This window comes from Fusarium phalaenopsidis, assembly GCF_050370095.1.
Source record: "Fusarium phalaenopsidis strain FUZ10S chromosome Unknown contig_32304, whole genome shotgun sequence".
NCBI lineage: Eukaryota > Fungi > Ascomycota > Sordariomycetes > Hypocreales > Nectriaceae > Fusarium > Fusarium phalaenopsidis.
Window position 1 is genome coordinate 33257 of NW_028145404.1, and position 27991 is coordinate 61247.

Sequence of the window (27991 nt, forward strand, 5' to 3'; positions counted from 1 at the left end):
TTCAATCACCGCCTTGAGTAAAGAGAATAAATTAGTAAATAAGAAGCCATCTGGGGACGCTTTCTGCCCTTGAAGTAACCCAAATCATCCATTCTCTGACGGAAGTCTCGGTAGCATTACTCCTTCTAGCATGGAACGGTCGACTCGGGAGTTGACGACTGGTTGGTCGCTGAAGCAGCGAGATGACCAGTCCGAAGAGCCTTGGCTTCCTGTGGCTCAGGTTCCCAGCCAAGTTCACATCGATCTCCTCGCCAACAAAGTGTTTGCATCCCCGGTAACCTCAAAATTTCCTGCGTCATGTAATGCTAATCTTGGGTAGAATTCCCGATCCCTTCGTTGATGCCAATGAGCTGAAAGTGCAATGGATTGGGGAGAAGGACTGGATCTACCGCATCCGGTTCAACGCAACTCCTTCAGAAGGCATGACAACGGCTCTCGTCTTTCAAGGGCTTGATACCTTCGCAACTGTTACTCTGAATGGATCCAAAATCTTGGAATCGGACAACATGCATATCGCCCATAGAGTGCAGATATCCCATCTGCTCCGCCCGGACCAAGAGAATGAGCTACAGATCCTCTTCCAGTCGGCCTTGGTCCGTGGCCGGGAGCTCATCCACCAACATCCAGAGCACGTCTTTCACGTCCGCCAAACCGAAGCAAGCCGCGTCGCTGTACGCAAGGCTCAATACAACTGGGGCTGGGACTGGGGTCCTATCCTGATGACAGCGGGACCCTGGCGTCCGGTTCTCCTGGAGCAGTACGTTGCGAGAATTGAAGACGTGTGGGCGCAGTACCACCTCTCCGAGGACTACATGTCTTGCTCTGGACACTTGTTTGCGCGAGTTGGGGGCAGCAAATCGGGTGACAAGGTCGTTCTCACATTACTGCACCAAGACAAGACAACCTTCCAGCAGGAGTGCCGAGTTGCAGAAGATGGGCTGGTCAAGATTGCGTTTCAGCTTGATCAACCTTTGTTATGGTATCCTCATGGCTACGGGCCGCAGACCCGCTATCAGTTGATCGCAGAACTCTTTCGCCAAGACCAAAAGCTCGATGCCAGATCCAAGGATATTGGGTTTCGTCATGTTGAGTTGGTGCAGGAACAAGACGACTTCGGCAAGTCGTTCTACTTCCGCATCAATGGCATCGACACCTTCGCCGGCGGCTCATGCTGGATCCCTGGCGACAGTTATCTCTCACAGATATCCAACGATCGTTATGTGGAATGGGTCAAGCTTGCGGTAGAGTCCAATCAGATCATGATCCGTGTATGGGGCGGTGGCATCTATGAGGATGACGCCTTCCTGGACGCATGTGACTCTTTAGGAGTTCTGATCTGGCATGATTTCGCATTTGCATGCGCCAGTTATCCTGTTTATCCCTCATTCCTCAAATCGATTGAAGAGGAGGCAAGACAGAATATCAGGCGGCTTAGATCGCATCCCTCGGTAGTCATCTGGGCCGGAAACAATGAAGACTATCAGGTCCAAGAGAGGTACAAGCTTGAGTATCGACCGGAAGACACCGATCCGAACTCATGGCTGAAATCGACATTCCCAGCTAGATACATCTACGAGTATCTGTTGCCAAAGTTGGTGCAGGAGGAGGACCCGTCTTGCATATATCACCCAGGGAGTCCCTGGGGCGATGGCCGAATCTCAAGCGACCCTTCGGTTGGCGACATCCATCAGTGGGATAGTAAGTGTTGGCAAACCTGTCTATTTCTCGTCTGGTCTCTAACGCAATGTAGTCTGGCATGGCCAAATGCACAGATACCAGGACTCGGCCCAACTTGCAGGTCGTTTCATCAGCGAATTCGGAATGGAGGCGTATCCTCATGTCGAGTCCATTCGCCGGGTCATCACGGACCCGGCGCAACAGTATCCAGGCTCTGCGATGATGGATTTCCGCAACAAAGCCATTGACCATGAGCGCCGTCTTCTGACATATGTTGCCGAGAACTTCCGGGTTCCGCAAGGGCTATGCGCCTTCACCCACATCACCCAGATTCTTCAGGCAGAAACAATGCGGTATGCATACAAGTCCTGGAGAAGGATGTGGGGAGACGCTGGAGCGCGCAAGTGTGGCGGCGTGCTTGTGTGGCAACTTAATGACTGCTGGCCGACCATGTCATGGGCGATCGTCGACTACTATCTGGTGAAGAAGCCAGCTTTCTACGCCATCTCACGAGCTCTGAGGCCTCTAGACGTTGGTATCGCTCGTAAGTGCCCAGAGTGGACCTCAGGCCACGCCGATACCACAGTGACGAACACGGATAAGTTCGATCTGTGGATATCGAGTTCTCGTCAAGACCCTGTTGAGGTAGATGTGACTGTCAAGTTCCTATCGATCCGATCAGGGCAGCCTATCGTCGAGGATATCACTACTCAAATCTCGGCAAAGCCCAACGGCACAACCGAGATTTTCCAGAACAAACACATCGCACCGTTCAACCAACCGGATTATCAAGGGCCAGACCAGCACGAACCCTTCATTATCTACGCCACCATCAGTATTGGCGGCCAGGTTGTTGCCACAGACACGGCGTGGCCGCAACCCCTTAAGTACCTCGACCTCTCGAATCGAAAGGTGAAAGTCGAGGTTTCGCCATCCAGAGACCAAGTTGCAGTGTCAGCAGACCTGCCAGTCAAGGGATTTGTGCTGGCGGAGAGGGAGGGTATAAAGCTCAGTGACAACGGCTTTGACATCATGCCTGGGGAAAACCATGTTATTCAGTTGAGTAGAACAGTTGGAACAGCAGAGGACCTTGAATGGACGTATATCGGGGCGATGGTTGGTGAAGGAAAGTGCAAACCTAGGCTCTAGATACCTAAGTCACACACACACACACACACAAGTCTATTAAACCTCGTCGCCGTGAAGCAAAGCCGGGTTCCTCCCTTGCCGTTGCCTGGGCCAAGGAGAGGCGTTGACAATACTAGAAACGCTGGGAATGTTGGCCTGGGCAGAGACTTCTAACAATTCGTTCGGGAGTTGCGCATTCTTGGCCATAAGCAACTGAGAACACACGCCAACATTATTGACATTTCGCTCTCTGTGTGGACGACCTCAATGTCATGGCTCACCCACCCTGGCTCTGGTGCTAGAATACTCATCACTTGGATCTCCAGCCTCTTTTCTCATCAAAAATTGTACATAGGATTTTCATTAAGTGTCTGTTTTAGGTGTTCCCACGAGTGTCACCTCTTGTTTCACAGCTTCCCCTACTAGCGCATAGCATTCAGGAATGGGCAGCAGTTCGTTGACGATGACCCGAACGGCTATTGTTTTGACGGAAGTATATAACCCTAATCTTTTCGTGACAAAATTCGTGGAATCACACATATGATCCATTTACTGAACGAAAGTGCGAGGCTGGGTGGCGGCCTAGCAACGAATATGAGAAAACGCCAAAAACCAAGAGCCGCGAAAGCGCCGATAAGGTGGGAATGGCTTCACTTTTTCAATGGGTATGGTCACGTGATTTCCTTGACGGCTACGCCTCACGGGATGAAGATGTCAGATGCACAACCTGGTAACAGGGATGACCTTCGGTCTCGCAGGGCTCCACACTTTATGTTTTGTCGCGAAAAGATCAGGGCCTATACCATTGATCGGATGCATTGTCTAGTTCTTGATTAACACAAGGTAAAATAGAATGCGCTCAGGTGGTTTGATTGTAGCATCATTGTGAAATCTTGAGTGCATTGAGTCAGGGTTGTCTCGCTCTCTTCACGCCAGGCTTTTCGTCATGGTTTTGGGCGCCATGGCTACCCTAGAGAGCGTCATGCCTCCCAGGCCCATGCGAGTGGGCTGATTTACGAGACGATTGTACTGCAATATGATTCAGAGCAACCACAAAATGGGGTTGAATCGTTCTGCCTATCTCATGATAGCAAAACATATTGTACGGAATATTCAACTTGTAGAACTCTGGTGTGTAGCTTTACTGAGGCGGTCGCACTCAAACAGAGGTGCAAACCCCAAGAGGCACGCCCAGATCTGCTTGCTTGCGTGGGGACTGCCACAGGGTACTAAGCAGGGATCTGGACCAATCATAGTCAGTGTCTTCTTTTCCCACCAGATCTGGGATAAGGGATTAACACAATCCTGTGCAGATTTGCTGGGGTGGCAGATGGTACTTTAACAGTGGGGGTGAGTACGTGCAAGATAAGAATGCGATCGAGACCAGTGTGGAGCAGTGTCTGTTAAGACAGCTGGACCTTGCACCAAAGGAGAACGCGCCCACTAGGGGTCGCAATGTTGCCCGGTACCTCGAGCCTTAACACTGATGTCACATACAATCTTATTTTCAGCCGTTCTAATTTCGCCTAGTCTTCACCGAAAAAGGCATCGTGGAGCGCCTCATTCGATAGTTTAGAGATGCCAAGGCGACCCAGCATCTGCCGCCAGCAACGGGTTCATAACTGCATAACGGACTCTTGGAGGATTGATGATAACCGGAAAGGAATTACGAGCGTATGTTCAATCACAAAATTACCGAGAATGATAGTTTCGATATCCTGTAATCTATACCGCTTTTCTTTCGCATTTCATGCCATGCTATCATAGAGCAATCGCTGACAGACCGAAGAATGGGTATTATCTGCATAGGTCCCTGCCGCTTCAGCCGCGAACGCCACGTTCTGAAATAAGCATAAATAATATAGAGAAGGCAGACTCAAGCATGCTGAAGGGCCCATCCCTGGGACACAAAGCAGAGGGCCCCCCTTCAGCTCCTCGGCTGCAGCGGCGCGTCTTGTTCATTCTCCCACATCTTGCTCAGCTACCCAAGCGGGCGAACTTTGACGACAATGACTGCAAGCAACCCTACGCGGACTGCGGTCTGGCTGGGGCTTGCACTGCTGCTCTCCGGGCTCACCACATCTGCCAGGGCAGGTAAGTACCCTGAGCTGACGCACCGTTCGCCTTCCATCACTAACATTCGCCGCAGCCTGCTCCGCCGAGGATCCCTTGACGCTCACGGAAACGACCCAGGTCTCCAGCATAGCGGAGGCTTGCGCAACGTATACCGGCGACCTGGAAATCGCCAACCTCACGGATTTCGTTAACCTGACAGGCATTGAGAAAATTGATGGCGAACTGAAATTCGACAACTCCCTTGGCGTTCAAGACGGCACCACCATCTACAGCTCGACCCTCAAGAACATCACTGAAGGGTTCCTCGTCTATGGCCCTTCAGAAGCCGATCGGCCTTATGGGTGGCTGAACGTGTCGCTGCACGCCTTGCAGAGAGCCTACTCCATCGGCGTCTACGGACCTTGGGCCCGAGTGTTGCTGGACACGGCTCCGGAGCTGAATGTGACGGACTCCTTTATTGTCCATGGGGATGACATGATGCAAGCTTCTGATCTCTACGTGAACGCTACCTACGTGTGGTTTCTCCAAGTGACCGACATTGACTTCTTGTCGGGCAGCTATCTGACGTCCTCAGCTGACCGGGTCGGGTATGTGGTCGTGAAGGGCAACAAAGGACTGAAGCAGGTACAGCTCGAGAGCCTTGAGCATGCCAGATATGCCATCAAAATATTTTCCAACCCAGATCTCGACAACATTTCAATGCCACTCACGAATGCGAGCTTTGTGCAAATCCAAAACAATGGCCGCGATGCAGTGGTCTCCCTTCCAGAGCTGGAGTTTCTCGGAAATCGCAGCCACGAATCCTCCATGATCTCTGCCATGGGCACAGGCGGCGTCTTCCAGGACTTGATCGACATCAGCCTTCCCAAGCTGAAGCAAGTCCACGGCGACTGGAGGTTCTTCGGGAAGTTGAACTTCACATCAAATCTATTCTCAGAGCTCTACCTCCCGCGCCTCGAGACAGCGAACTGTACCCTCGGCATCGACGACAACGTTGCTCTGAATGACCTCTGGCTGCCGCGTCTCGACTACGTTAAAGACCTCGAAATCCACGCGAACCCACGCCTACGCAATGTGACGGCGAACCTCCTTAAGACGGCGGACAAGATCAACATGACGGGGCCCTTTACCAACGTCGAGTTCTTCAGCATGGAGACGGTGACGGGAGATTTCTATCTTGTCGGGGATGACACGATGGACTGTTCATGGTTTGACGAACACTTTCTGAACAATATTGTCCAGGGCTCGTACAAGTGCGTTGGCAACCACACCAAGCCTGAGACGGAGCGGAAGCCCAGCACGCCCACGGATGAAGCTCAGCTGGAAGCTTGGGGGTCCGGTAAAGATGATGGTAGCGACAGTGGCGATGACACCGGAGGCCAAGAGGGCTCGAGCTCCGGAGACAGCTCCAATGGAGAAGGGGGAGGAGGTCTCTCAACTGGAGCGAAGGCGGGCATTGGAGTTGGTGTTTCCATCGTGGCCTTGGCGCTGGTGCTTGGCGCCTGGTTACTTTATCGCAAGAAGAAAGCACAGAAAGCACCCGAGGCGACACCAAACGTTGACTTAGGGTTCCAAAAGGCGGAACTTGATGGGAATTCCAACCCAACTCCTGTGAATATAGAGAAAGATGAGAGCAAAATGGACGTCACAGAAACGGTGCAGGCTGGGGAGCTGCCTGATTCAGGGAAGGTCGAGTTGCCAGCCAGAACGGCGAGGGCTGAACTCCCGGCTTGAGACTGAAAGTCTCATTGGGCCGCCTCAATGAGCACTTGATGTAATGAAGGTTTGATTAGTCTAGCTAGTCATTGGATTTGCTGCCCGATAGTCAATTCTAATCATGATTGTGTTGATTGCCGCTTGTGATATGATCCGTATAGAAGGTGACGCTTGTTTTGCAAGAGTCGGGCATGCAATTGCTGTCCTTCGCTTAAGAGTCCCTAGGTCCGTGGAAGCGAGGACGCATATGCATCCTACGTTTCTCGTCTCGTGCACGGAGGTCCTTCTTAGATTCGCGGTTGCGAGTACGAAGAACACGGAGGGAGCGGACCTTGTTGTTGGAAGCCACGGGCACACGTTCGCATCGCTCGCCGCCGTCACCGTTTCCACAGCGGAAGGGGAGGAGACAGCAGCCGTCGTCAGCGAACTGTTCCAGGCCGTTGGCGCCTTCGCCGAGTGATTCGCAGTCGGGGCCGTTGGGGAAGCCGCAGTTTTCGTCGTCGGCAGCATTACCAGCATTACCGTTGCCAGCATTGTTGTTGTTGTTCCCGGCGTTGTTGTTGTTCCCCGCATTGTTGTTGCCAGCGTTGTTATTGTTGTTGTTCCCAGCCACGGCAACCCTCTCACACCTCTCACCGCCATCACCATTGCCACATCGGATGGGGAGTAGACAGCACCCGTCATCAGCAAACTGCTCTAGCCCATTCGCGCCCTCGCCCAGCGATACACAGTCGGGTCCATCAGGAAAGCCGCAACTGGATACCTGTTAGTACGTGTCATCTTGAGAGGGTTCGTAATTCGTACCCGTCCTGCGCAAAGGCGCCTGCAATAAGAAAGGACAGAGGAACAAGGACCTTCATTTTGAACATCAAGAGGAGGAAAAAAATAAGAAATCTGCCAGCAGATATAAATAGGTATCGAAGAAATGAACAAGCTCAAGCACACAGTGATTGATGGTTAGAATTTCGAGTCTTTTCAATCGCGACGACAGCCAGCCCTTATGTACTCTACTACGCAACTGTTGAGACTCTTAAAACTGCGTTATAACCATCGCTCATACCCCTGGGTTGCCAGCTTAGACGCTTCCGTTTAAGGCAGGTTTCTACGGATCTTGGCCACACGCGATGTCACGTCACCCGTGTCAGGGCGGGGACAAAAAAAGAATTTTCGCTGACTGTATTTCTCATGAGTGTCTGTTACAGGTTTTCTCACGATTGTCACATCCTGTTTCACAGCTTCCCCAGACGGCGCGTAGCATGGGAGGGATCTAGCCTGCTCCCAGCCAAGCATTTCAGGAACATCGGACAGCTCCTTGAAGGGGCGACGACCCGAACGGCAGTTGCTTGGATGGAACAATCTCATGAGCCAGATGCATTATTTGTGTGAGGTCTAGACTTGGCTGGCGACCCGAGACCGGAATCAACCGTTGGAGAAAGGCGAGGCAAAACGGGATGGATCCAGGTGGTTAGACTATTGCACCGTCATGGAAATTTGAGCGTTGGAAATCAAGACAAACAGGGGCACCTCTGACCCTCCTTAGATTCTGACCCCCCCTGGACCACAGATTACTTCATTTAGCTATTAAACCTCGACACATTCAGCTACTCGAGGCTAATCGGAGCATCTAACCTTTCTCCAACAACCGGGGGGAGGTCAGAATTCAAGGGGGGTCAGATGCCCCTATTTATAGAAGTAGCTTGACCAAAGCCAGGCTTCTATGAACTACCTTAAACGAATTAGAATTGTGTCTTTTGATAGAGCTGAAGCCCGGCCCTGCATGGGATAACTGAGCCAGAAGACTCTTAATCAATCAGGGCATTTCCTTAAACTTGCCTATGGCAAATATGTCGCTGCTATGAGCGATAGGACTATATGCTATCTATTTGCTTAGTTATCCCATCAAGGACTGGGCTTTAACTGTAATAAAGAACATAATAAAGGAGCATATGATATACTAGCATTTTATCCTTAATCTCTGCAGCGATGTGCATCGCTGTCTTCCTAGACTGGCATTAGGCCTTTAGTCGTTCTCCCTGCCTAGCCTGAGTATTGATTGATTGGATATGCCAGGTTGGGCGCTAAATTGGGCTGCGAAGGCTTAGGTTCTCCGCTTATTATTCAATACCTCGAACTCTTCATCTTATAGGAATTATCAATCTATTTCGCCAATATAATGTCGTCTCTTAATAAAACACCTCCTAGAAGCGGTGAATCTTCTGTTGCCTGGAAGTCACTGGTCCGCCGCAGCGTGAAGGCTTGACATCATCCCGACCAAGAAAGCCTCACCTGGGCCAGGGACTGTCTTCAAAGATCGGCTAGTCTGGATGAGTTTCTGGCGGAAGGATCAAAGCCTGTGGTGTTTTGGTTTTGTTAGCGAAGAGAAGCATTTCTGTCACAAAAGACGATGCGAAAATAGAGTCGTGATCATCTCGATGACTACGTTCTTTTGCCTGCTTCTGACGGCTTTGTCACGAGGAGTGAATGCTTCTTTGTCAGTCATTTCTGGCAGACAAAAGAACACCCTGACCCCGCAGGCGATTATCTGCAACCTCTCCAACAAGATCTGAGACTACAAACCTGGTCATATGTCTGGACCGACTGGGCATGCCTTCCCCAGCATCCTCGCCGCCGCATAGAGGAGCTTTACTTCCGACAGATGCTACAAACCATTTCTGGGATCATTCGAAACGCCGGATTCGCGTGGTACTACCCTCCGTTTGAAGCACGCTTATGGATCCTCTATGAGGTTACCGAATATATGCTTACATGCTCGGAGGAGATCCTAAGGACTCCAGATAATGAGAAATTCGTTAGCCACGTCAACGAAATGCTCCAGGTCGGTGTCCGCTCAACAATTCAAAGACATGGCTACCGGTCAACGTACGATGGTGACACGGAGTTTCTCACGCCGTGGTTGGAACTTCTTCTGCTTCTGACAAACCTGCACGTCGACATTGACGACGTGAGCAGATTGATGTCAAACATCACGTGGTATGACAAGACAGCATGCATATTAATGTATAGTATGGGCGGGCTTATGAGACTTCATCGATTCGAAGGCAAATTGAGCATCAACGAAGAACATTACAAATTCACGCCATTTCCTCGATTGGTAAGTCGCCTATGAATTTGGCGATTCTTTGCTAAACAATGCGAAGCAGGGAGAAAAACCAACATTCCGGAAGCAAAATGTTGAGAGCAAGCCGGAGCGCTAATAAAGCCATGGGTATCGGGGCAATTGCGATGCTGGCTTTACGCATCATCCTCTACATTTGCTGCTACTAGCTCGACCACAAGTCTTTAATGCTAGTCTGGGTTTTATGGCTGTTGAAAGGAGGAAACTGCAGTCAAGACGTAGGACGAGACCCGAAACACTGGAGGTGTTGGATCGATCCGAATGTTACATCAGTCAAATAAGCATCGTATATAGAGTTATGTCTTTAAAAGCTAATCAAGTCGACGGTTTCAACGGTGTCAGTTTCAGATACATCCCACTCTCTGGCTTGATGGTGATGACCCCTCTGGGCAACACTAGCCCATCATCCATCGCCAGAGTCCACGAGAAGGCCCGCACCATAGCAGCCAGAAGGCAACGCATCTCGGCCTTTGCAAACCCTTGTCCAATGCAGCTTCGTGGCCCATGCAAAAAGGTCTCGAAGTCGTAGTTGCTACTGGAGCCTCCATTCTGATTCGGTTTCCCCTCTTCAGTGATCCAACGTTCCGGGCGGAATTGTCCTGCATCTGGACCCCAAATCTCGGGTGACCGATTAATGTACCAGATCGAAATGATGATATCGGTTCCTTCGGGGATGAATTGATCGCCGATTCGCGTATCGCAAAGAGCTTGTCTCATGGTGAGAGGTACTGTCGGGTAGAGGCGTAACGTCTCGTGCATGATGCCATTCAGATAGGGAAGCGGCTCTAGAATGCCGGCGAGGTCAATTGTCGGATCGCTATCAACATCTTGAGGCAAGGCCTCGTTAATTTCGTCTCTCAGCTTTTGCTGGATTTCCGGGTGCTTGGTGAGTAGGTAACACGCCCACGTGAGAGCGGATGCAGTTGTTTCGTGTCTGGGAGCGTGTAAGAGCAGGCACAGGAAAAAAAGGGGAGAATTGCTTACCCGGCAGCTAGGAAAGTCAAGAGCTGATCTTTCAAAGCCTCATCAGAAAAGTTGTTGGTTTTTATGAGAAGCGACAGAACATCGAAGTGGTCATCCTCTTTTTCTGTGATGGCGACCCTCTTCTCTTGAATCATTGGTCGGCAGATGTTGTTCAATGAACCAGTCAAGTGATTGAAAAGATCATTCATCTTCCATGGGATGAGACGAACGAAAGGGAGGCCAAGAGCCAAAGCCATCATGGCGAAGATGAGCTTTTCACGGTCGGGCTCCAGAAGTTCTTCGTAGATACCGGCAAGCGGATCCTGCTTCTTCTCCACGGCGTCAAACTTTCGACCCAGGCCAGCGATACCGATAATGTCAAGCGTGACTTTGCTTGCCCAAGTGCTCAGCTCGATGATCGGTGATCGCGTAGTGGAAATCTCCTGATTCAGTGTTCTTGTCAGAATTTCGGCCTTGTTCCACATCATCGGGTATAGGTTCTTGATCTGTCGAAAGTGGAATGCAGGCGTGGTGTTCTTGCGGAGGAACTTGTGCTGGTCGCCTTCAACAATGATGAGGCCGTCACCAAGGATGTGTCGCAAAAAAGAGCTGATCCTTGACGGTTTGGCAAAGTCATAACATCGATGAACGAGGACGTCGGCTAACAGGCGAGGATTGGTGACAAATATCTGGTTTCGGAGTGCGTTGAGCGCAATGAGGTCTTGACGAGGATACTGTTCCACGATATCCAGGAAAAGGTCACCCGAGGGTCTGCCTTTAACAACGAGGGCTCTATGAGCAGCACTCAAGTACGCCTAGAGGGCATAAGAGTCAGAATGAAATGTTGTTTTACAAAGAGAACAGACACGTGGGTCAAATTGCAACAACCGGGATAGAAGGGTTGAGTTACTTACTCTTGGGCCAGGGATGCGGCGGAGAGGACTGAAGAGAACCGGATACAAAAGCGCCCAGAAGAAGATTCCGAAGGCATAGTTGACGCACAGAATAGTCGCCACAGCGGCCACATGGCTTTGGGAGCTATAGTAGTTTGGGAACAACTTGATGACAAGCAGGGACTCGACTATTGCAGCCAATGTGAGGTTCGGGAAACTCAGGAGCTTAGATACAACAGTCATGTTGAAGAAGATGCAGTAATGGTTGTATAACGAGCTTGATGGTTGATGAATAGGATAAATAGCCCCAGTTGAAAGAGTGTCGACCAACCTAAATAAAGAAGACAAGCTATACAACGAATGCAAGGTTTAAACCTCAACACATTATGCAAGTAAAAGTTGCATCTGATTTCCATGTGAATACGTCGTAAGCTATTGCAGCAGGTGCAGGGATAGCCAAGGCAGCCTTCGGAGTTGACAGGTACCGCTGTATGCCACCAGGTCTTGACGGCGATCGGCAGTCGTGGCACGCGACCAACCACTCCAAGCTCCAAGGCCGGAGCTAATGCAGGTCGCAAGAGGGATCCAAATCGGGTTTAGAATGCGAATAGTCCACGACAACGTCATGGAGAGTGGAGGCCTTGAAGAGACAGTTCTGTTGAAGCCGGACATGTCTAGTTTAAGCAATCAATTCGTTTTTCACGTGCTCTATGCATTCACATGTTCTCTACATATTTTCAGTTGTCCAATGATTTCCCTTCAACCTCGAGACGGAGAATTTCGCAATCTAGGCCGAAAATGGCTGGTGTCGACTTTACCCCGACGGCTTCGGGGACTTGACAGGGCCGAGTGCACATCCGTATTTACAGAACGACGAGAAAGAATGAGGGAAACAGTCTGCAAGTCCGGAATTACATGAGACAAAAATCCTTAAAAATTGTCTTAGGCAGAATCGACTCTGTTCTTCTTTCACAAGCCTTTGCCAGTATCTCACACAGCACTCTGAGCCCAATTTCTTGATATGGCCTCTAAGATCACACTTTGCCTTCTCTTAGGCTGCGCTCTCCTTGGAGGCTACGGCAGCATGTTTACGTCATACTATCATGGCTTTTTCGATGCCCTGCGTGTTTGCATCGCCGAACCTGCTTCCCCTTCACAGCAGTGTGTTCTGGACATGTCCGAGTCTGTCGGGTCACTTTCAAACCGCTACACTGGTATTATCCATATCGATTCTTTGATCCAAGTCCTCCTCGAGTTCTTCTCTCAGGGGTTGAGGAGTGACCCCAACCTGAACGGAATCGACATGGATGCCTTGCTTGCTTTTGGGTACCTGGCCGCACAGTTTGGCGCTGCATGGTACCTTATGGCGCTTGAAGGTTTGAGGGTCGGAAACCGAGGCACTATATTAAGTTGGTACGTGTTGAAGATGGACTGTTGAGAAATGCCGATTGAGTTCTGACTGTCATGCAGGACCGGAACCTTTGGCATTATTTTCCAAGGTGTCACTATCACCATCATCGCCCCAATCTACTTGATGCTTCAACTGCTGCTCTCCTCTCCGACGTTGGAGCCATCTTCGATCCTTGCGGACCCATTTGATCTGGCTCTTCTACCTGTGTCTACGGTCATATCCTACGTTCTGCCAACGATCGGGCTCTGTCTACCACTCCTGAAGGACCTCTCTCCGAAAGCAAAGTTCATTGCCGTTGCTCTCTGGCAACCCTTTCCCTTGTACCAAACCGCAATCCAAACTGTTTCACGCCTCTTTTGCAGAAGCAGACGCGGGAGATCCAACAATACTGCCCAAATCAAACCCAAAGAGTGCAGGAAGGCACTGGGCCGGGCATACACCTTTATTGCTTCCCTTACCATGGCCGTGCATTTGATGGTGGTGGGAATTATCTTCACGTCACGTACTTCAGATCTGATCCCAGAAGTGTCAGGATATCACATCTTGGCTCTCACCTCGCTCACGAATCCCCCTACTCTAGCGCTTCTAGATCCGCCTTTGTCAGTGACAAGTTCAAGGGAGATTGTCGTGTCGTTCCTAAGGTGGGATGTCTACTGCACCTGTGCTTCCATGGTTATCTGGGCCAGCTACCAGCTAAGCATTGTGAGTGGATCTTCAAGTGCTATGGCTCGAGGCCTCAAGGCAGCGCTTTGGGGGTTGATCGGTGGCCCGATCTTTCCAGCCCTGATGATTCTTTGGGAGAGAGATGATATCATCCTGGGCAGGCTGGAGGAGAGTAGTTGGTATCAGAAGGAGGAGTGAGATCCCCTCAATCCAGTCAAAGACGAAACTGGTATCTTTCAATTCATTGAATCTGTGCCAAAGATAACAAACAATAGCCAAATTAAGCCAGATGTACAAGACCAGTCTCAGCCTCATCCAGTGTTCGACATTGCAACATCAATGAAGACGCCAGCGGGCGAAGGATTTCTTGCTCTTGGGCCCACCTAGAGTCACTGTAACTTCCCTCATCAAATCCGACTGCAGACCTAATGCCTATCGTCGAGTTCATTCTGGTCAGAATCTCGCTCGCCTTCTGGAGCTGGGCTGTTGTTGCATAAGCGCAATGCGACACTAGTCTGATGGAGTGGACGATAACAATTGCCGCTGCTCCATCATAAAGCATGGTGGCCGGCCGTCCAGTTGGATCGACATCGCCTAGGGCAAATGGAACACTCGTTAACATGTCGTCGATAGCTCTCCTTACGTCTGACTCTAGGATTGGGATACACTCGGCCCAGAGGTCATGGTGAGAGTTATCCTCTGTCTCTTGAACCAACTGCAGTTGACTGTGGTATGCCAACATTGTTAATAATAATATGAGGAGCGCCGAGCGAATCAGGATGATGATACAAGCTGTCTCAGAGTCGCAGTACGTCATCCTTGACCCCATTTCGCCGAGCACGGTTGGCGCGGCTCGGCCTTCAAAGGTGCTGTGCCAATACGACGGAGCCTCCTGATCCCAGACGTGAAATTGGTCGAGCATTTCAAAACATTCTTGCAATAAGAGTTCCTCGTCTTCGGGCTCAGTCCTGTTCTCGGCGTGTGGCCAATGATCATCCTCCTCCTTCTTCTGTGCGGCATACTCCATGAGTTTTGACAGGCGATGTCGGAGTGACAGGGTCCTTGACATCATGGATAATGCCCGAAGGAGAGGATCAAAAAGCCCCATGACTGTAGCTATAGCACCGGGGTCGGTGTACGTATCGTCTTCATGTAGGAAGGAGTAGATTTGCTGTCATCGCATCCCGGTTAGCCAATAATCGGTTTAAGCAAGATAATGCGTCTACTTACCAGCCGTAGATGAGCCAGAAGAAAAAGCTCAGCTCCCCTCCTCGTGCCAATCTGGCATGGCCCTCGCTTCTCTAGCAGATAAAAAAGCCCTGGGGCATGTTCCTTTGGATCACCGAGGCCCTCTCCACTGATGTCCTATTTCCAGTCAGCGACAAGTCCAACAAGTGGGCGGATAAGAATAGCACGTGCCTTGAAGGTGCATAGCAACAGAATAGTCGCAATCACTTTGTCATCAATGGCTTGACTATCAGTCTGGATGCTCTCTTGCAAGCTTCGAATGGCGCGGCCATAATTCCTAAACGAGTGTGTCCGAAGTTCCTCCCCTCCAAACTGGTTATATGCCGCCATTTGAGCGACGCTGAGGGTGGCTGTTTCGAGCAGGCCATGCTTGTAGTGATCGTAGAGGTCGGGGAGAAAGGTAAAGTGGCCGGGGAACCCATCGCCTTCATCGGGCGATACAAAACGACGGACGAAGTAAGACAGAGATACGTTATCGTGCGATTGCGCCGGCTGTCGAATGATGGCCCGGGGAAGTTGGTTGTCAGTCCCTGCAGTGACATCCTTGACTCGCCTGCGAAACTTGGGTGAGACGCTTCCCCCAGTCGCCTCAGAAGCCTGAGGGCTCGACGCGGTCGGTGAAGCTTTCTCGAGCCCGGGCTTCTGTGTAGAGGAATGTCGAAAGTGAAACTGATCAGTGTATCCGAGGCAGGGCTTGCCGTAGTTGTAGCATCTCCGACACGTGGGTTTGGCTTCGTCACACTTGATGAGAGATATTATCAGTCTTTGCGCAACAGATTCTACGCATGGCAGAGGTTTCCTCACCTTCACCTTGCGCTGGCGACAGCGCAAACAGCCCGTGCTGAAGCGACCTGGGAAGACCATGTCGAACTGGCGATACTGATGTCAGAGTGCGGAGGCGGAGGCGGAGAGTTCAAGAATCTCGGTACTGGGACCCGCGGACGATGCAGATTGCGGAGAACGGAGTCGGAGAGATTGTTGAATCTGGGGAAAAGAGGAGACAACTGGCGACAGCGACAAGGGAGATCAATAGCGTCGACAGGGGTCCTGGCCAGGATCGACATGCCGAGAACCTCAATGAACCAATGACGCAAGCAGTCACAACGACCAACCTGATTCCAGTTTAGCTTGCGAATCTTCTCTTGGTTTGGATTTGGACCTCGGCAGCGCCCGAAATTGAGGTCGTGAACTCCATTACCAAGAGTCCATTCGAGTAGAGAGAACAGGAACCAAAGTAAAGCAAGCTCATCCAGACACACCAAGTAATGATATATAATGCAACTGCTGTTAGTCGTACAAATGTGATTGTACCCAGTGCCTACGAATTTGTCTCAACATACCTAGTCCTACCCTTTTGTCTCTCTCATACACGACCTCAAGATGACTTCACTGCTCTACTCCCCTGCGATCGAGTACATCTCCCAGCTTGGTCGAATCATTCTCTCCCCCCTCTTGACAGGCCCATTGCTTCTCATAGCCACCCATGCTCCTCATCTCGCCCACGATGCTCTTGCCTCTGTCATTAGTAGGCTGCCAGACTCAGTCACGGAATCTTTGAAGCCTGCAACTATCAAGCTTGCTTTGCAAATTCTTGTGGGCCTGGGCTTGATCAGGTCCTTCAACAAGACCCTCAACACTATGGCTTCCAACTCTTGGCGCCTTAGAGCAAGCAAAGGCTGGGACTGGCCGAACGAGATCGCTGTCGTCACCGGGGGTTCGAGCGGAATAGGGAAGGACATTGTCAAACGGCTTGTTAGCCTTGGTGTTCAGGTCGCTGTCCTGGATGTCCAAGACTTGCCAAAAGACCTGCAAGAGAACCCACGTGTCTCTTTCTACCACTGCGACGTTACTTCTGCCGAGTCTGTCGAAGAAGCTGCCGACGCTCTTCGCCGGGAACTTGGGCATCCATCCATCCTCATCAACAACGCCGGTATCACCAAGCCAACTCCCATCCTCAAGATGCCCGAGTCATTTCTCCGCAGAATCTTTGGCGTCAATGTCATGGCTTTGTGGTTCACCACCCAACAGTTTCTTCCCCGCATGATACAGCTGGACAAGGGTCACGTAGTCACGGTTGCAAGCATCGCGTCGTTTGTTGCACTTCCAACTGGGGCAGACTACTCGGCCACGAAAGCTGGGGCGTTGTCATTTCATGAATCTCTGGCATGTGAGCTGAAGCACTTCTACAAGTCTCCAAATGTCTTGACAACTGTTGTTCACCCCAATTTCGTCAGGACTCCTCTCGTTGAGGACTTTGCAGATCACCTCGAAGGCTCAGGTGTTCGGTTTCTCACGAGCGATCAAATTGCTAGTGAAGTTGTTGGGCAGATAAAGAGCAGAAGAGGTGGTCAGCTTATTATTCCACGGTCTGCGTCAGCCATCTCGGGTATTCGAGGGTGGCCGACCTGGCTTCAAGAGCTGCTGCGCGATGGTATTGGAAAAGGCGCAATGCGGTAGATTAGAGTCTGCGAATATCTGGCGAGCTTGGTTTATGTAGAAGCTGAAATTGAATGCAGCTTAGGCTGAAAGGTGTCTTATCGGAGCCAAATAGCACGTGTGACGAGCAAGCTCTCCAGATTCCTCCGCCTGTTCACGTGAATAAGAAACGCGATTGACTGCCAAGTTACCAACTAGAAGAACTGGGCGATGCGTGACTTGAGAATAACTAGAAATGATGTTGCAGCAATCCCTAGTGATCTTGACTTGGGCTTTAAAGCTGATGCCGAGGTACGTCTCCTCGCTGGCGGACTATGTAAGGGGAGCAATCCCTCCCATCCCGCGGAAAATGCTTTTTATACTGTCAACTTTGCTCGAGCCTACGACAACCGCCAAAAAAAAACAACACCTTGTCAATCTGCCCAAAACTTGAAACCTTTCACTATGGCTGCCAATTCTCCCTTGAAAGCCTTGTTCGCCTACATCTATGTCCTCCTGTACTCGCCGTGGCTACTCACTCACTTTGGGCTCGACGTTGCCCTCTGCCTGCTTCCATGGGCACGGCCCTCCCGACAGTGGTCACTGAACCAGGCTGCTCGCATGCGCGTGGTCAGACTACTGCTGCTGTACTGGTCGCTTACGAAGGCCGGAGACAGACTTACTCTTCGTCCGGGGCGAGAGAAGAACCGTTTCGAAGTTGTTGCGCCCAGGTCTCCCAAGCTATACAGAGGAGTATTGTCAGACATTGCCATTCAGCCTGCTCAGCTGGGCTTGACCTGGACACCAGCACGGCCACCGCCTCCTGAGCTGGTACGATCGAATATGATGGTAGTTCTTCACTTTCACGGAGGCGCCTTCGTTATCGGTAACGGTCGCGATGAAGATACCGGGTATCTTGCTCGATATTTGATAGAGCAAACGGGCTGCACTCATGTATGCACGCCGCAATACCGTCTGTCTAGTAGCAACGGCGGGCGCTTTCCCGCTCCGCTACAAGATGCTCTCACGGCGTACCTCTGTCTGATCAAGACCAAAGGCATCCCGGCCAGCCAAATCATCCTGTCCGGTGATTCGGCGGGAGCCAACATTGCGCTTGGGCTGTTGCGGTACATCCACGAGTATGGTCAACAGGACGAGATTCCATTCCCGCGAGCCGTCACTCTCTGGTCACCTTGGGTTGATGTGAGCGCGGCGCTCGAGCAAGACATGACGAGGTCGCCCAACTACAAGACCGACTATCTCAGCAAAGAGTTTGGGCGATGGGGTGCCTTGACAATCTCGGAATCTGGCATGTTTGACCCGTCGGGCCCATATCTATCACCGTTACGTCACCCCTTCAAACCGGACGTAAGCATCCCGACGTTTGTCAATGCTGGAGGCAACGAAGTCCTCTATCACGACATCCGGGACTTCTGCGAGCGCTACCAGAAGCATGGTTGGATGATTCACCTGGACATATCTGAACACTGTCCCCACGACATTCTTTTGTTGGGACCTCGGATCGGGTTTGGGGCCGAGGCAGAGAAGGCAGCAGAGCACGCAAAGGATTTCCTTACTGAGGCTGCGGGCATCAATCTTTGCAGTTATAGCCGAGACTCATTGTCGTAGAGTAGTAGCTTCTCTCATAGGCCCGCAATCTCACATGCATTCGATTCAGAGGCAGCGGGGTAACTCGCTCTGTAATGACGCGGAACTGCCATGATCATGGGACTCTCAACGGCTGAAACGCATGCCGATAGTGAAACGGAGCATCGGAGCATCGGAGCAACTGATGATTCCTTACCAGTTGAAGGTAATGCAGTCTTGACAGCCAAGTCGCGTAGTTGCGTTCGGCTATGTCCCCATCCCGAGCAACCTGACCACCCGCTAACAATTGACAGGTTTGGGTGAGTTGTCTAACCCGAGGAGGGCAGGATCGTCCAAGGTGCAGAGATTCAGCACGTCCTTCCCCGCATTCTCTGTCATGAAGCCGACCTTCGAATGGGGTTCCCTTGTGTGGTTTAGCTTGCGATCTTGCATCTGGTTCCGCGGACACCGCACCCCGAAGGAGAAAAGGCACCACATACAAGTCCGATGTGATCATCCGACACGGTCTCCAGCAAGAAATGCGTGGTTTTGGGCGAGTTCACATGCTATCAGTCGCTCTCTCGGAAACTAGGCTATAACCGGGCAGTTAACCTGACGCGACACGGCAATTGAAAGACCCCGACGCCGGCAACCGAGGCTCCATCGCGGGTTGCGCCACCTATGCAAGGGCAATGACGATGGTGGAAAGATTGACGTTTACACAATATATGGCCATCATTGAACGACAGTATGTTTCGTTCATGAGTTAGACATCTAGAGCTTCTTCGTTTATGCAGAAACTTGCAAGTCTCCTGCTTGTTTTCAATATCTTTTGACCTTCATTTTGATCCATCATCTTTAAGCGCGATGGGCAATCACGCAGAAGAACCAGTCGCCGATTCCACCATCCAAGATGGTTTGTCCTTCGATGTCATCATCATTGGAGCAGGTATCTCTGGAATCAACGCCGCATACCGCATCCAAACCGAAGGACCATCCGACCTCAAATATGCCATTCTCGAAGGCCGCGACTCCATCGGAGGTACATGGGATCTATTCAGATACCCCGGCATTCGATCAGACTCCGACATCTTCACATTTGGCTTTCCGTGGAGCCCGTGGAAGCACAACGAATCTTTGGCTGCCGGTGACAAGATCAAAGACTACATGATCGAGTCCGCTAGATCGGCCGGCATCGATCATCATATCTGCTACAACCACACTGTGTTGACAGCAAACTGGCGCTCCGGAAAGAAGACGTGGGAGCTTCAAGTGACTCGGCCGGGAGAGGATGAGCCTACTCTCTTCCAGGCTCGATTCCTGCTCCTTGGAACCGGTTACTACGACTACCAAACACCACTGCAGACAGTGATCCCAGGGATTGACAAGTTTGAAGGAAAGGTCATCCATCCCCAGTTCTGGCCTAAGGACTACGACTACACACACAAAAACGTCGTGGTCATTGGGAGCGGTGCCACTGCTGTCACGATTGTGCCATCCATGGCCGATAGGGCGGAACGGATCACTATGTTGCAAAGAAGCCCGGGGTATATCTTTCCCTTGCCCTCGAACAGTTTCTTCACAACTCTTCTCTTCACTATCCTACCCGCAAGTGTCGCCCACTTTCTCAACAGGCTCTTGTGGCTATTCAGGAGCTACTTGACAACACTTCTGTGCAAGTCATGCCCTGGTTTAGCCAAGAAAATCATCAAACACGTCACCATCAAGCAGCTCCCTCCCGATGTCAGCTGGGACCCTCACTTTAAGCCTCGATACAACCCATGGGAGCAAAGGTTCTGCGCCTGCATGAATGGTGACTTCTTTGCCGCCATTCGGTCAGGTAAAGCGGACGTCGTCACTGACACGATCAAGACGGTCACTGAGAAGAGCATTGTGCTTCAGTCGGGTGCAGTCTTACACCCGGATGTCATCGTCACAGCCACCGGCTTGAAGTTACGCTTTGGTGGAGGAATCAAGTTCGCGGTAGATGACCAACCCTTCAATGTCGCAGACAAGTTTGCTTGGAGGGCGGCCATGCTCCAGGACGTCCCCAATCTTCTCTTCATGACGGGCTACGAGAATGCATCGTGGACACTCGGGGCCGACGTCAGCGCGAGGCTCTTTGTGCGCATCCTCCAGAAGATGAAACAGCGAAAGGCGAGTGTTGCGGTGCCACGGAACGCTGCGTCCAAGGACATGCCGGTGAAGCCCATGATGAGCTTGAGTTCAACCTATCTGAAGAATGCTGGGGCAGTTTTTCCAAAGGGCGGAACGGGACTATGGAGCCCAAAGTCCAATTACTTTGCCGATATGGCTGGGGCTAGCTGGGGAGATGTGACCAAGGACCTGGAGTTCTCGTAGGAAGAAGCATCGTAGCTGCGAAAGTTTCTGTTGGGATCTTCAATTGGCATTATTCTAAATAGGTAGAGAATGTATTTCATATTTTTTCGACATGAATCATACTCCGTTGCTGCAACAAATCCAAATTGTTTGATGAGTCTCGACGGACTGCTGCGTTCGCGAGAATCACAACCACTGTTTTTTTCTACGTCATATGCTCGTGCCATTATACACCGTGAAGTCCTGGGGGAAACATGAGATCGCATTCTAAACTCCTTAAGGGTCTAACTAGATCGTCCGGATCGGTTCGCTTTGCGCCGTTATCACAAACCATGTAGATCTCGCAATGGCGTCTTTTCTCCAGCCGACAGATCGGCTTTGCTACGTGCGGGGTACATTAGCCCCCAATATTACTACCGAAGCCCCAAGACGCTGGTTCCGAGACACCAACTCCAACGTTCCTCGTGGCTTTCCCGATTCAGGACCACCTTCCGAGCAGATGGTTGCTTGGGCCAGCACCATTGAGTTGGCCACGGCGAAACTTGGTCTTCTTTAGTTCTGTCATAGTGACCATGGTCATAGCCGAGGAAGAGTGGACTGCGGAGCTACCATCCGCTTCGGCCAATATTCTCAATACCCTATTAGATAGCTTGTGATTTCGTTTCCTTCAACAGGCGGCAGAGATACTTAGACGTCACACCTAGCCCACGACACTCCAACTGGCTCTACACAATATTCCTTTTCAGCATCTCCTATGAACGTTTTCTTCTCCTGTAGTTTCAACCAATCCTCCTCAACTATTAGCACTTTAAGCCTCACCATGTCCACTCAATCGGAGCCTGGTACTCTTGGCAACCTGACGGTTGACGAAGAACGCAAGCTGCAGGAGGCATGGGTACATTTACTGCGACTCTGTGGGCCTTTCTGTGTTAGCCACGATGCTCCCGACAGAAGTCATGAGTTCCAGCATCATCTCAAGGACAAGTCGCCAGAGAGCTTCAGCCGCCTCTTCTGGGGGATGATACTCGCAGATCATCCTGATGCAACTGTTCTGCGGTTCCTCCGGGCCCGAAACTGGGATGTGTTGAAGGCAGTCAACATGCTCGTGTCTGCAGTCAACTGGCGAGGTGAAAGGCGTGTTGACGAGGCCATTGTTGCAGGGGGTGAGAGCGTCGGGCTGAAGAAAGCGCCAACTGTGGACGAAGAAGCATTCATCATGCAGTACCGCTCTGGAAAGAGCTACGTTAGAGGCACCGACAAAGACGGACACCCAATCTACATCATCAGAGTTCGCCTTCACGATCCACATAAGCAATCTCCCGGGGCCATGGAGACTTATGTCTTGCACAACATCGAGACCCTCAGAATGATGGCACGAGACGCGCATGACAAGGTCTGTCTGATCTTTGATCTGAGCGGATTCGGACTCCGAAACATGGATTTCCATGTCGTCAAGTTCCTCATTGAGATCCTGGAGGCCAGATATCCTGAAACTCTTGCCTCAGTGCTTGTCCACAACGCTCCATTCGTCTTCTGGGGTAAGTAGCCTCGCCATTACGTTATAGGTCTTCAGATACTAACCCTATTCAATAGGCATATGGAGTGTTATCAAGCATTGGCTGGACCCTGTCATCTCTTCCAAGGTTCATTTCACCAGCGGCACGAAAGCGTTGACAAAGTTCATTGCCAAGGAGAACCTACAGAGGTCTTACGGGGGCCAAGACACCTGGGAATACAAATACATTGACCCAGTACCAACCGAAAATGAGAGAATGCAATCGGAAGAGAAGAAGGTCAAGGTTCAGCAGGAACGGGACGAGCTGATCGATCAGTTCAATCGATTGACAGCGGATTGGGCGTCTCTCGAACCAGAGTTTGTTCTGGGAAAAGAGAAGAATGAGGAGAGAAATCAGCTGGTAAAAGTGCTTCAGCTGAACTATTGGAAGCTGGATCCATACGTCAGGGCGACAACCTACTATCATCGAGTTGGGGTGGTAACTAGAGTGGGAGATGTTGACTTCAAGGCGGCCAGATAGGTGTTCGTTGCACGCCCGTCATTTACTGATTACATTCCCATAGTTCGCAAGTCAGAATGGTAGCTAAACTTAACTCATGTTACCTTCGAGTGATAGTTGTCGTAATATCCATAATCACGTCAGACTACTCCCTCAGCCTTAATACTGATGTAGAATTACATGGAATTATTCAACAGATCTCTTTTATCACGATGTCCGGGAAGGTCTAGGTTAGCAACTAACGAACTGCTTCAGTACCGCGTAGATAACTTTACAATCACAAGGGCGCTTTTACCAGCCGACCATACTACGTGCCTCGGGACGCCATCTCAGATGGGTTTATTTGGACCATTGGTCCAAACTATGAGGCTCCAAGTCTCACCCAAGTTTCCCGAACCTAGCCTTTGCTTGGAGAATGCCCCAACTTTCATGCCTGTTGGTGATTGTGCTCGCACGGTTGCAGGATTTGGAATAAACTCGGCGCTATTGATTGTAGTCTCGTTATCACAAACCCCCCTTGTCGCATCCCTGTCAAGGCAATTTGGCTATCGCCGTTTAGGCAATCCGTGTTTCAAGATCCTCGAGGGACTTTTTGTGAGGGAAATTGCCATGCAACCTCCCGCCGATCCTGGCAGCGGGCGGCTCATGTGAGCTGCTCCCGAAATGAGATAGCTTGCGAGGTGCGGACAGAAACTAAAAAGATCGGCTCAACGATCGGGCTGGGCCAGAGCAAGGTTCCCCGCGTTCACGGCCGAGGAAACAAGGAACGCAGCCAGGTTGGTCTGGGGTAATCGTGGGGAAGTGGACAAGCCGGCCGGGGTTTGATTGCAGTGCTAATCAAAAGCTCGTGGTTGGGCGGGGGAGTGTTATCTTGTATAAACACAGCAATGGCGTGTGATCTTCTCTCCGCCCTAGCTGTATCGACAGAGACGGGACCAGGACCAACTTTTGCATCTCCCAGGCCGTTTTATCGCAGTCATGAAGATTTCCAACCTCTTCGTCGCAGCTCTGATACCCCTCAGCCATGCATCGCCCAAGACCGTCTCGGCGCCTGAGCTGCAGCTGGTAGAGCTCCTGGAAAAGCACAACCTCGCACTTGTTCCTCGATCAGAGTTGACAGATGCGCTGAAGGAGCTCAACATCCTACTCAAGAGCAGCGCCAGTCTCCGATCGCCAGTCTTGCTCAAGCGCCAAAATGCCACAGACTCGGGTTCCAGCTCGAGTTCAGATGATGGAGACTCCAGCAGCCGGGGCATAAGTATTCCTGGACTCGGTGACCTAGGAGAGTCTCTCGGCGGACTCACCAAGGCGCTCGGAAATCTCGAAGGCCTTTTGAAAGCTCTCGGTGATTTGCTCACCCCCGAGTTTCTCCAGGCTTTCCACGATGCCATGGTCTACCTCGCCGCGACTTTGAAGCCGCCCGTTCCCAACACCATCAGGGCACTTCTTACCAAGGCTGGTCCACTTATAGATGTGGTATCAGAATTGGACTTGAAAGGGCTGGTTGATGAGATCAAAGACGTCGACATCGCTGGCATTGTCAACAAGGTCCTCAAGCTCCTCACAACCGACAATCTCAACAACATCGACAATCTTTTGTCAAATGGTGCAGCTCTTCTGACACCCGGCTTTGTCAACGGCACACAGTCTCTCATTCAAGATGTTTCGCCATTGCTGAGTGATCTGTCACCGTTACTCAAGAAGCTGACGGATCTTGACCTCGACGGGATCCTCGAAGCTTTGGGACCTCTTCTCAAGAAGGAGTCTATCGAAGATGTCGTGAAGCTAGTTGATAGCGCACAAACATTGCTATCACCAACTTTCGTCAAGCAAATCCAATCCCTGGTTAAGGATGTCTCGCCCTTGCTGGGTGATCTATCGCCACTCCTCAAGAAGCTTACGGATCTTGATCTCGATGGCATTCTTGAAGCTTTAGACCCGCTTCTCAAGAAAGACTCGATCGAAGACGTTGTTTCTTTGGTCAAGAATGCAGGAAATCTACTGTCACCCAATTTCGTCAACCAGACACAATCCCTCATCGAAGATATCGGTCCTGTACTCGGCGACATCTCACCGCTTCTGAAAGAGCTTACAAAGCTGGACCTCGAAGGCCTTCTGGACGCAATCAAGCCATTGCTCACCGAGGACTCGATTAAAGGCATCGTCAGTTTGTTGAAGAATGCTGGCGACCTCTTGACGCCAAAATTCGTTGATCAGACCCAAGGGCTCATCGGCGGAATTGGCCCCGTAATCAAGGACCTTTCTCCATTCCTGAAGGAACTCACAAAGTTGGACCTCGAAAACATCTTGAAAGCGCTGCAGCCGCTTCTCAAGGAAGACTCTATCAAGGGCATCGTGGCCCTTGTGAAGAATGGAGGAGACCTCTTGACACCCAAGTTTGTTGATCAGACGCAAGAGCTCATAGGCAGCGCATCACCGCTGATTGACAAATTGTCTGATATCGACATCAAGGGGGTCCTGGATGCTTTGAAGCCGGTTCTCACCAAGGACTCGATCCAGGGAATTGTGCAGCTTTTGCGCAACGCAGAATCTCTGTTGACAAAAGACACTGTCACAAGTCTGAAGTCGCTTCTTTCCACCGCATCGCCGTTGATCAAGAAGCTCTCAGATATCGACCTGAAAGGAGTTCTTGATGCCTTGGCGCCAATCTTGACAAAGAATTCGGTCCAGGGCATCGTGAACTTGCTGCGAAATGCCGAGTCATTGTTGTCCAAGGAGGCCGTCGCGAGCATCAAGTCTCTCTTGTCAAGCGCTGGGCCGCTCATCGACACCCTTGCAGACATCGATCTCGCAGGCGTCTTAAAATCCTTGGCGCCGCTACTTACCAAGGAGTCTATTAATGGCATTGTCGGGCTCCTAGAGAACGCTGAGTCTCTCTTGACGAAGGCCACGGTCAAGGACATCAAGACTCTCCTTTCAAGCGCAGGCCCTCTTATTAATGGCCTTGGCAAGATTGACCTGAAAGGGGTTCTTGACGCCCTACAACCCCTCTTGACCAAGAGTTCTATCAAAGGTCTGGTTGATTTGCTCGGAAACGCCGAGGATCTCTTAACCAAGGATACTGTCAAGAGCATCAAGTCACTTCTTTCGAGTGCAGCCCCCCTTATCACCAGTCTAGGAAAGATTGATCTGAAGGGGGTCCTTGACGCATTGGCTCCCTTGCTGACCAAGGATTCCATCAAGGGACTGGTTGGACTTCTCAACAACGCCGAAGATCTCCTCACCAAGAATTTTGTCTCCCAAACGAAATCTCTAATCTCCAAGGCCGCCCCTCTTCTCGACAGCCTAGTCAAGGCCGACTTGAAGGGCTTGCTTGACCAAGTGGGACCACTCTTGAAGGAGATCAGCAAGCTTGATCTGGACAAGCTGCTGGCTGCCGTCCAACCCTTGCTCACGTCTGATTCCATCAAGGGTATCGTTCGCCTCCTGGACAATGCCGAAGATCTACTGACGAAGAAATTCGTCAATGAGACTCAATCATTGATCTCTGGCGCGGTTCCTCTGATATCCGCACTCGGCGAAGTTGACCTCCCTGATCTGATCGATCAGATATCTCCTTTGCTTTCAGAAATCAGCAAGATCGACCTTGTGAAGCTGGTCAAGAAGCTTTCGCCCCTACTTGACGAGATCAGTGATCTTGACATCAAAGGCCTTTTCGATGCCATCTCACCCTTGCTCTCCCCTGACGGCGTGAAAGGCATCACGGAACTGTTGGATAACGCAGAGAACTTGCTCACCAAAAAGTTTGTCAATCAGACACAAACTCTTATTGACGAAGCTGTTCCTCTGGTCTCAGCCCTGGGCGAAATCGACTTGAAGAAACTTATTCGTCAACTGCAACCTTTGCTTGAAGCACTTGGGGAAATTGATTTCAAGGACCTCATCGAGAAGGTCAAGCCATTGCTCAATGCTCTTTCAAAGATTGACCTGGCCGGCTTGGTGAAGAAGATCCTTCCCATACTTGATTCATTGGAAGAGATAGATCTCGAGGCCCTTTTCGATGTCCTGAAGCCGTACCTTACTCCCAAGACTCTCAAGGGCTTGCTTGGTCTTGTAGGCAACGCCGAAGATCTTCTCACCGACAAGTTTGTCAATCAAACTCATACCCTCATAGGAGGGGCAGTGCCATTGATCAACGTCTTGAACAAGGTCGACATCGAAGGACTATTCAAGATAGTTGAACCGCTACTGAAGGAGTTGGACGGCATTGATCTGACTGGTCTCGTCGACGCCGTAAAGCCTCTTCTCAACGCGCTCAAGAAGATTGACATCAAAGGAATTGTTGAACAGGTGTTTCCTTTGATCACGCCTTCTAGTGTCAAGGGCATTTTGGGGCTCTTGGGCAACGCTGAATCTCTCCTGAGTCGGACATTTGTGTCTCAAGTGTCGGAGCTCATTGGCGATGCAACACCGGTAAGTACACCTATATCATGTCTTTGAAACTGTAACTAACTGAGATACCCAGCTCGTTGCTACTGTAGCAGATCTTGTTCATGCTGTGCTGAAGGAATTGATGGGACGAACGTAATGCCGGCTTGGAAAGGACATGGCTAATTGCAATAATGGATGGTCAGTTAGGTAGAGACGTATGGCTCTCGGATTCTTAATTTTGGATGATTATGACAAACACGATACCTTTTGGCGTATGGCGTTTAATTGAATTGTCTTGACCAACTTGCCTCGTAAACGCTCTGTGCTTGAC

At 50.9% G+C, this 27991-nt stretch overlaps 11 protein-coding genes across 11 annotated transcripts; 8 read left to right on the top strand and 3 right to left on the bottom strand.

Moving 5' to 3' along the window:
* Positions 1 to 130: 130 nt before the first annotated feature.
* Positions 131 to 2826, top strand: LRP88_09347 (glycoside hydrolase family 2 protein; the record flags this gene model as incomplete). The annotated part of the gene is made up of 3 exons (XM_083245833.1): positions 131 to 261; positions 320 to 1698; positions 1751 to 2826. 3 exons carry the CDS (start codon positions 131 to 133, stop codon positions 2824 to 2826), a joined length of 2586 nt encoding a protein of 861 aa, XP_083096946.1.
* A 1988-nt stretch (positions 2827 to 4814) lies between these two features.
* Positions 4815 to 6615, top strand: LRP88_09348 (uncharacterized protein; the record flags this gene model as incomplete). The annotated part of the gene is made up of 2 exons (XM_083245834.1): positions 4815 to 4899; positions 4955 to 6615. 2 exons carry the CDS (start codon positions 4815 to 4817, stop codon positions 6613 to 6615), a joined length of 1746 nt encoding a protein of 581 aa, XP_083096947.1.
* A 193-nt stretch (positions 6616 to 6808) lies between these two features.
* LRP88_09349 (uncharacterized protein) lies at positions 6809 to 7457 on the bottom strand (the record flags this gene model as incomplete). The annotated part of the gene is made up of 2 exons (XM_083245835.1): positions 6809 to 7352; positions 7402 to 7457. The coding sequence occupies 2 exons, from the start codon at positions 7455 to 7457 to the stop codon at positions 6809 to 6811; spliced, it is 600 nt and encodes a 199-aa protein (XP_083096948.1).
* A 2591-nt stretch (positions 7458 to 10048) lies between these two features.
* On the bottom strand, positions 10049 to 11832 carry LRP88_09350 (cytochrome P450; the record flags this gene model as incomplete). The annotated part of the gene is made up of 3 exons (XM_083245836.1): positions 10049 to 10667; positions 10718 to 11511; positions 11611 to 11832. 3 exons carry the CDS (start codon positions 11830 to 11832, stop codon positions 10049 to 10051), a joined length of 1635 nt encoding a protein of 544 aa, XP_083096949.1.
* A 778-nt stretch (positions 11833 to 12610) lies between these two features.
* LRP88_09351 (uncharacterized protein) lies at positions 12611 to 13861 on the top strand (the record flags this gene model as incomplete). The annotated part of the gene is made up of 2 exons (XM_083245837.1): positions 12611 to 13002; positions 13060 to 13861. 2 exons carry the CDS (start codon positions 12611 to 12613, stop codon positions 13859 to 13861), a joined length of 1194 nt encoding a protein of 397 aa, XP_083096950.1.
* A 1167-nt stretch (positions 13862 to 15028) lies between these two features.
* LRP88_09352 (Zn(II)2Cys6 transcription factor domain-containing protein) lies at positions 15029 to 15775 on the bottom strand (the record flags this gene model as incomplete). The annotated part of the gene is made up of 1 exon (XM_083245838.1): positions 15029 to 15775. One exon carries the CDS (start codon positions 15773 to 15775, stop codon positions 15029 to 15031), a length of 747 nt encoding a protein of 248 aa, XP_083096951.1.
* Positions 15776 to 16291: 516 nt separating this feature from the next.
* Positions 16292 to 17368, top strand: LRP88_09353 (uncharacterized protein; the record flags this gene model as incomplete). Its single annotated transcript, XM_083245839.1, has 1 exon — positions 16292 to 17368. The coding sequence occupies one exon, from the start codon at positions 16292 to 16294 to the stop codon at positions 17366 to 17368; it is 1077 nt and encodes a 358-aa protein (XP_083096952.1).
* Positions 17369 to 17791: 423 nt separating this feature from the next.
* Positions 17792 to 18955, top strand: LRP88_09354 (uncharacterized protein; the record flags this gene model as incomplete). The annotated part of the gene is made up of 1 exon (XM_083245840.1): positions 17792 to 18955. One exon carries the CDS (start codon positions 17792 to 17794, stop codon positions 18953 to 18955), a length of 1164 nt encoding a protein of 387 aa, XP_083096953.1.
* An 825-nt stretch (positions 18956 to 19780) lies between these two features.
* LRP88_09355 (flavin-containing monooxygenase) lies at positions 19781 to 21274 on the top strand (the record flags this gene model as incomplete). The annotated part of the gene is made up of 1 exon (XM_083245841.1): positions 19781 to 21274. One exon carries the CDS (start codon positions 19781 to 19783, stop codon positions 21272 to 21274), a length of 1494 nt encoding a protein of 497 aa, XP_083096954.1.
* A 799-nt stretch (positions 21275 to 22073) lies between these two features.
* LRP88_09356 (CRAL-TRIO domain-containing protein) lies at positions 22074 to 23289 on the top strand (the record flags this gene model as incomplete). Its single annotated transcript, XM_083245842.1, has 2 exons — positions 22074 to 22791; positions 22847 to 23289. The coding sequence occupies 2 exons, from the start codon at positions 22074 to 22076 to the stop codon at positions 23287 to 23289; spliced, it is 1161 nt and encodes a 386-aa protein (XP_083096955.1).
* Positions 23290 to 24246: 957 nt separating this feature from the next.
* Positions 24247 to 27817, top strand: LRP88_09357 (uncharacterized protein; the record flags this gene model as incomplete). Its single annotated transcript, XM_083245843.1, has 2 exons — positions 24247 to 27702; positions 27755 to 27817. The coding sequence occupies 2 exons, from the start codon at positions 24247 to 24249 to the stop codon at positions 27815 to 27817; spliced, it is 3519 nt and encodes a 1172-aa protein (XP_083096956.1).
* Positions 27818 to 27991: the final 174 nt, after the last annotated feature.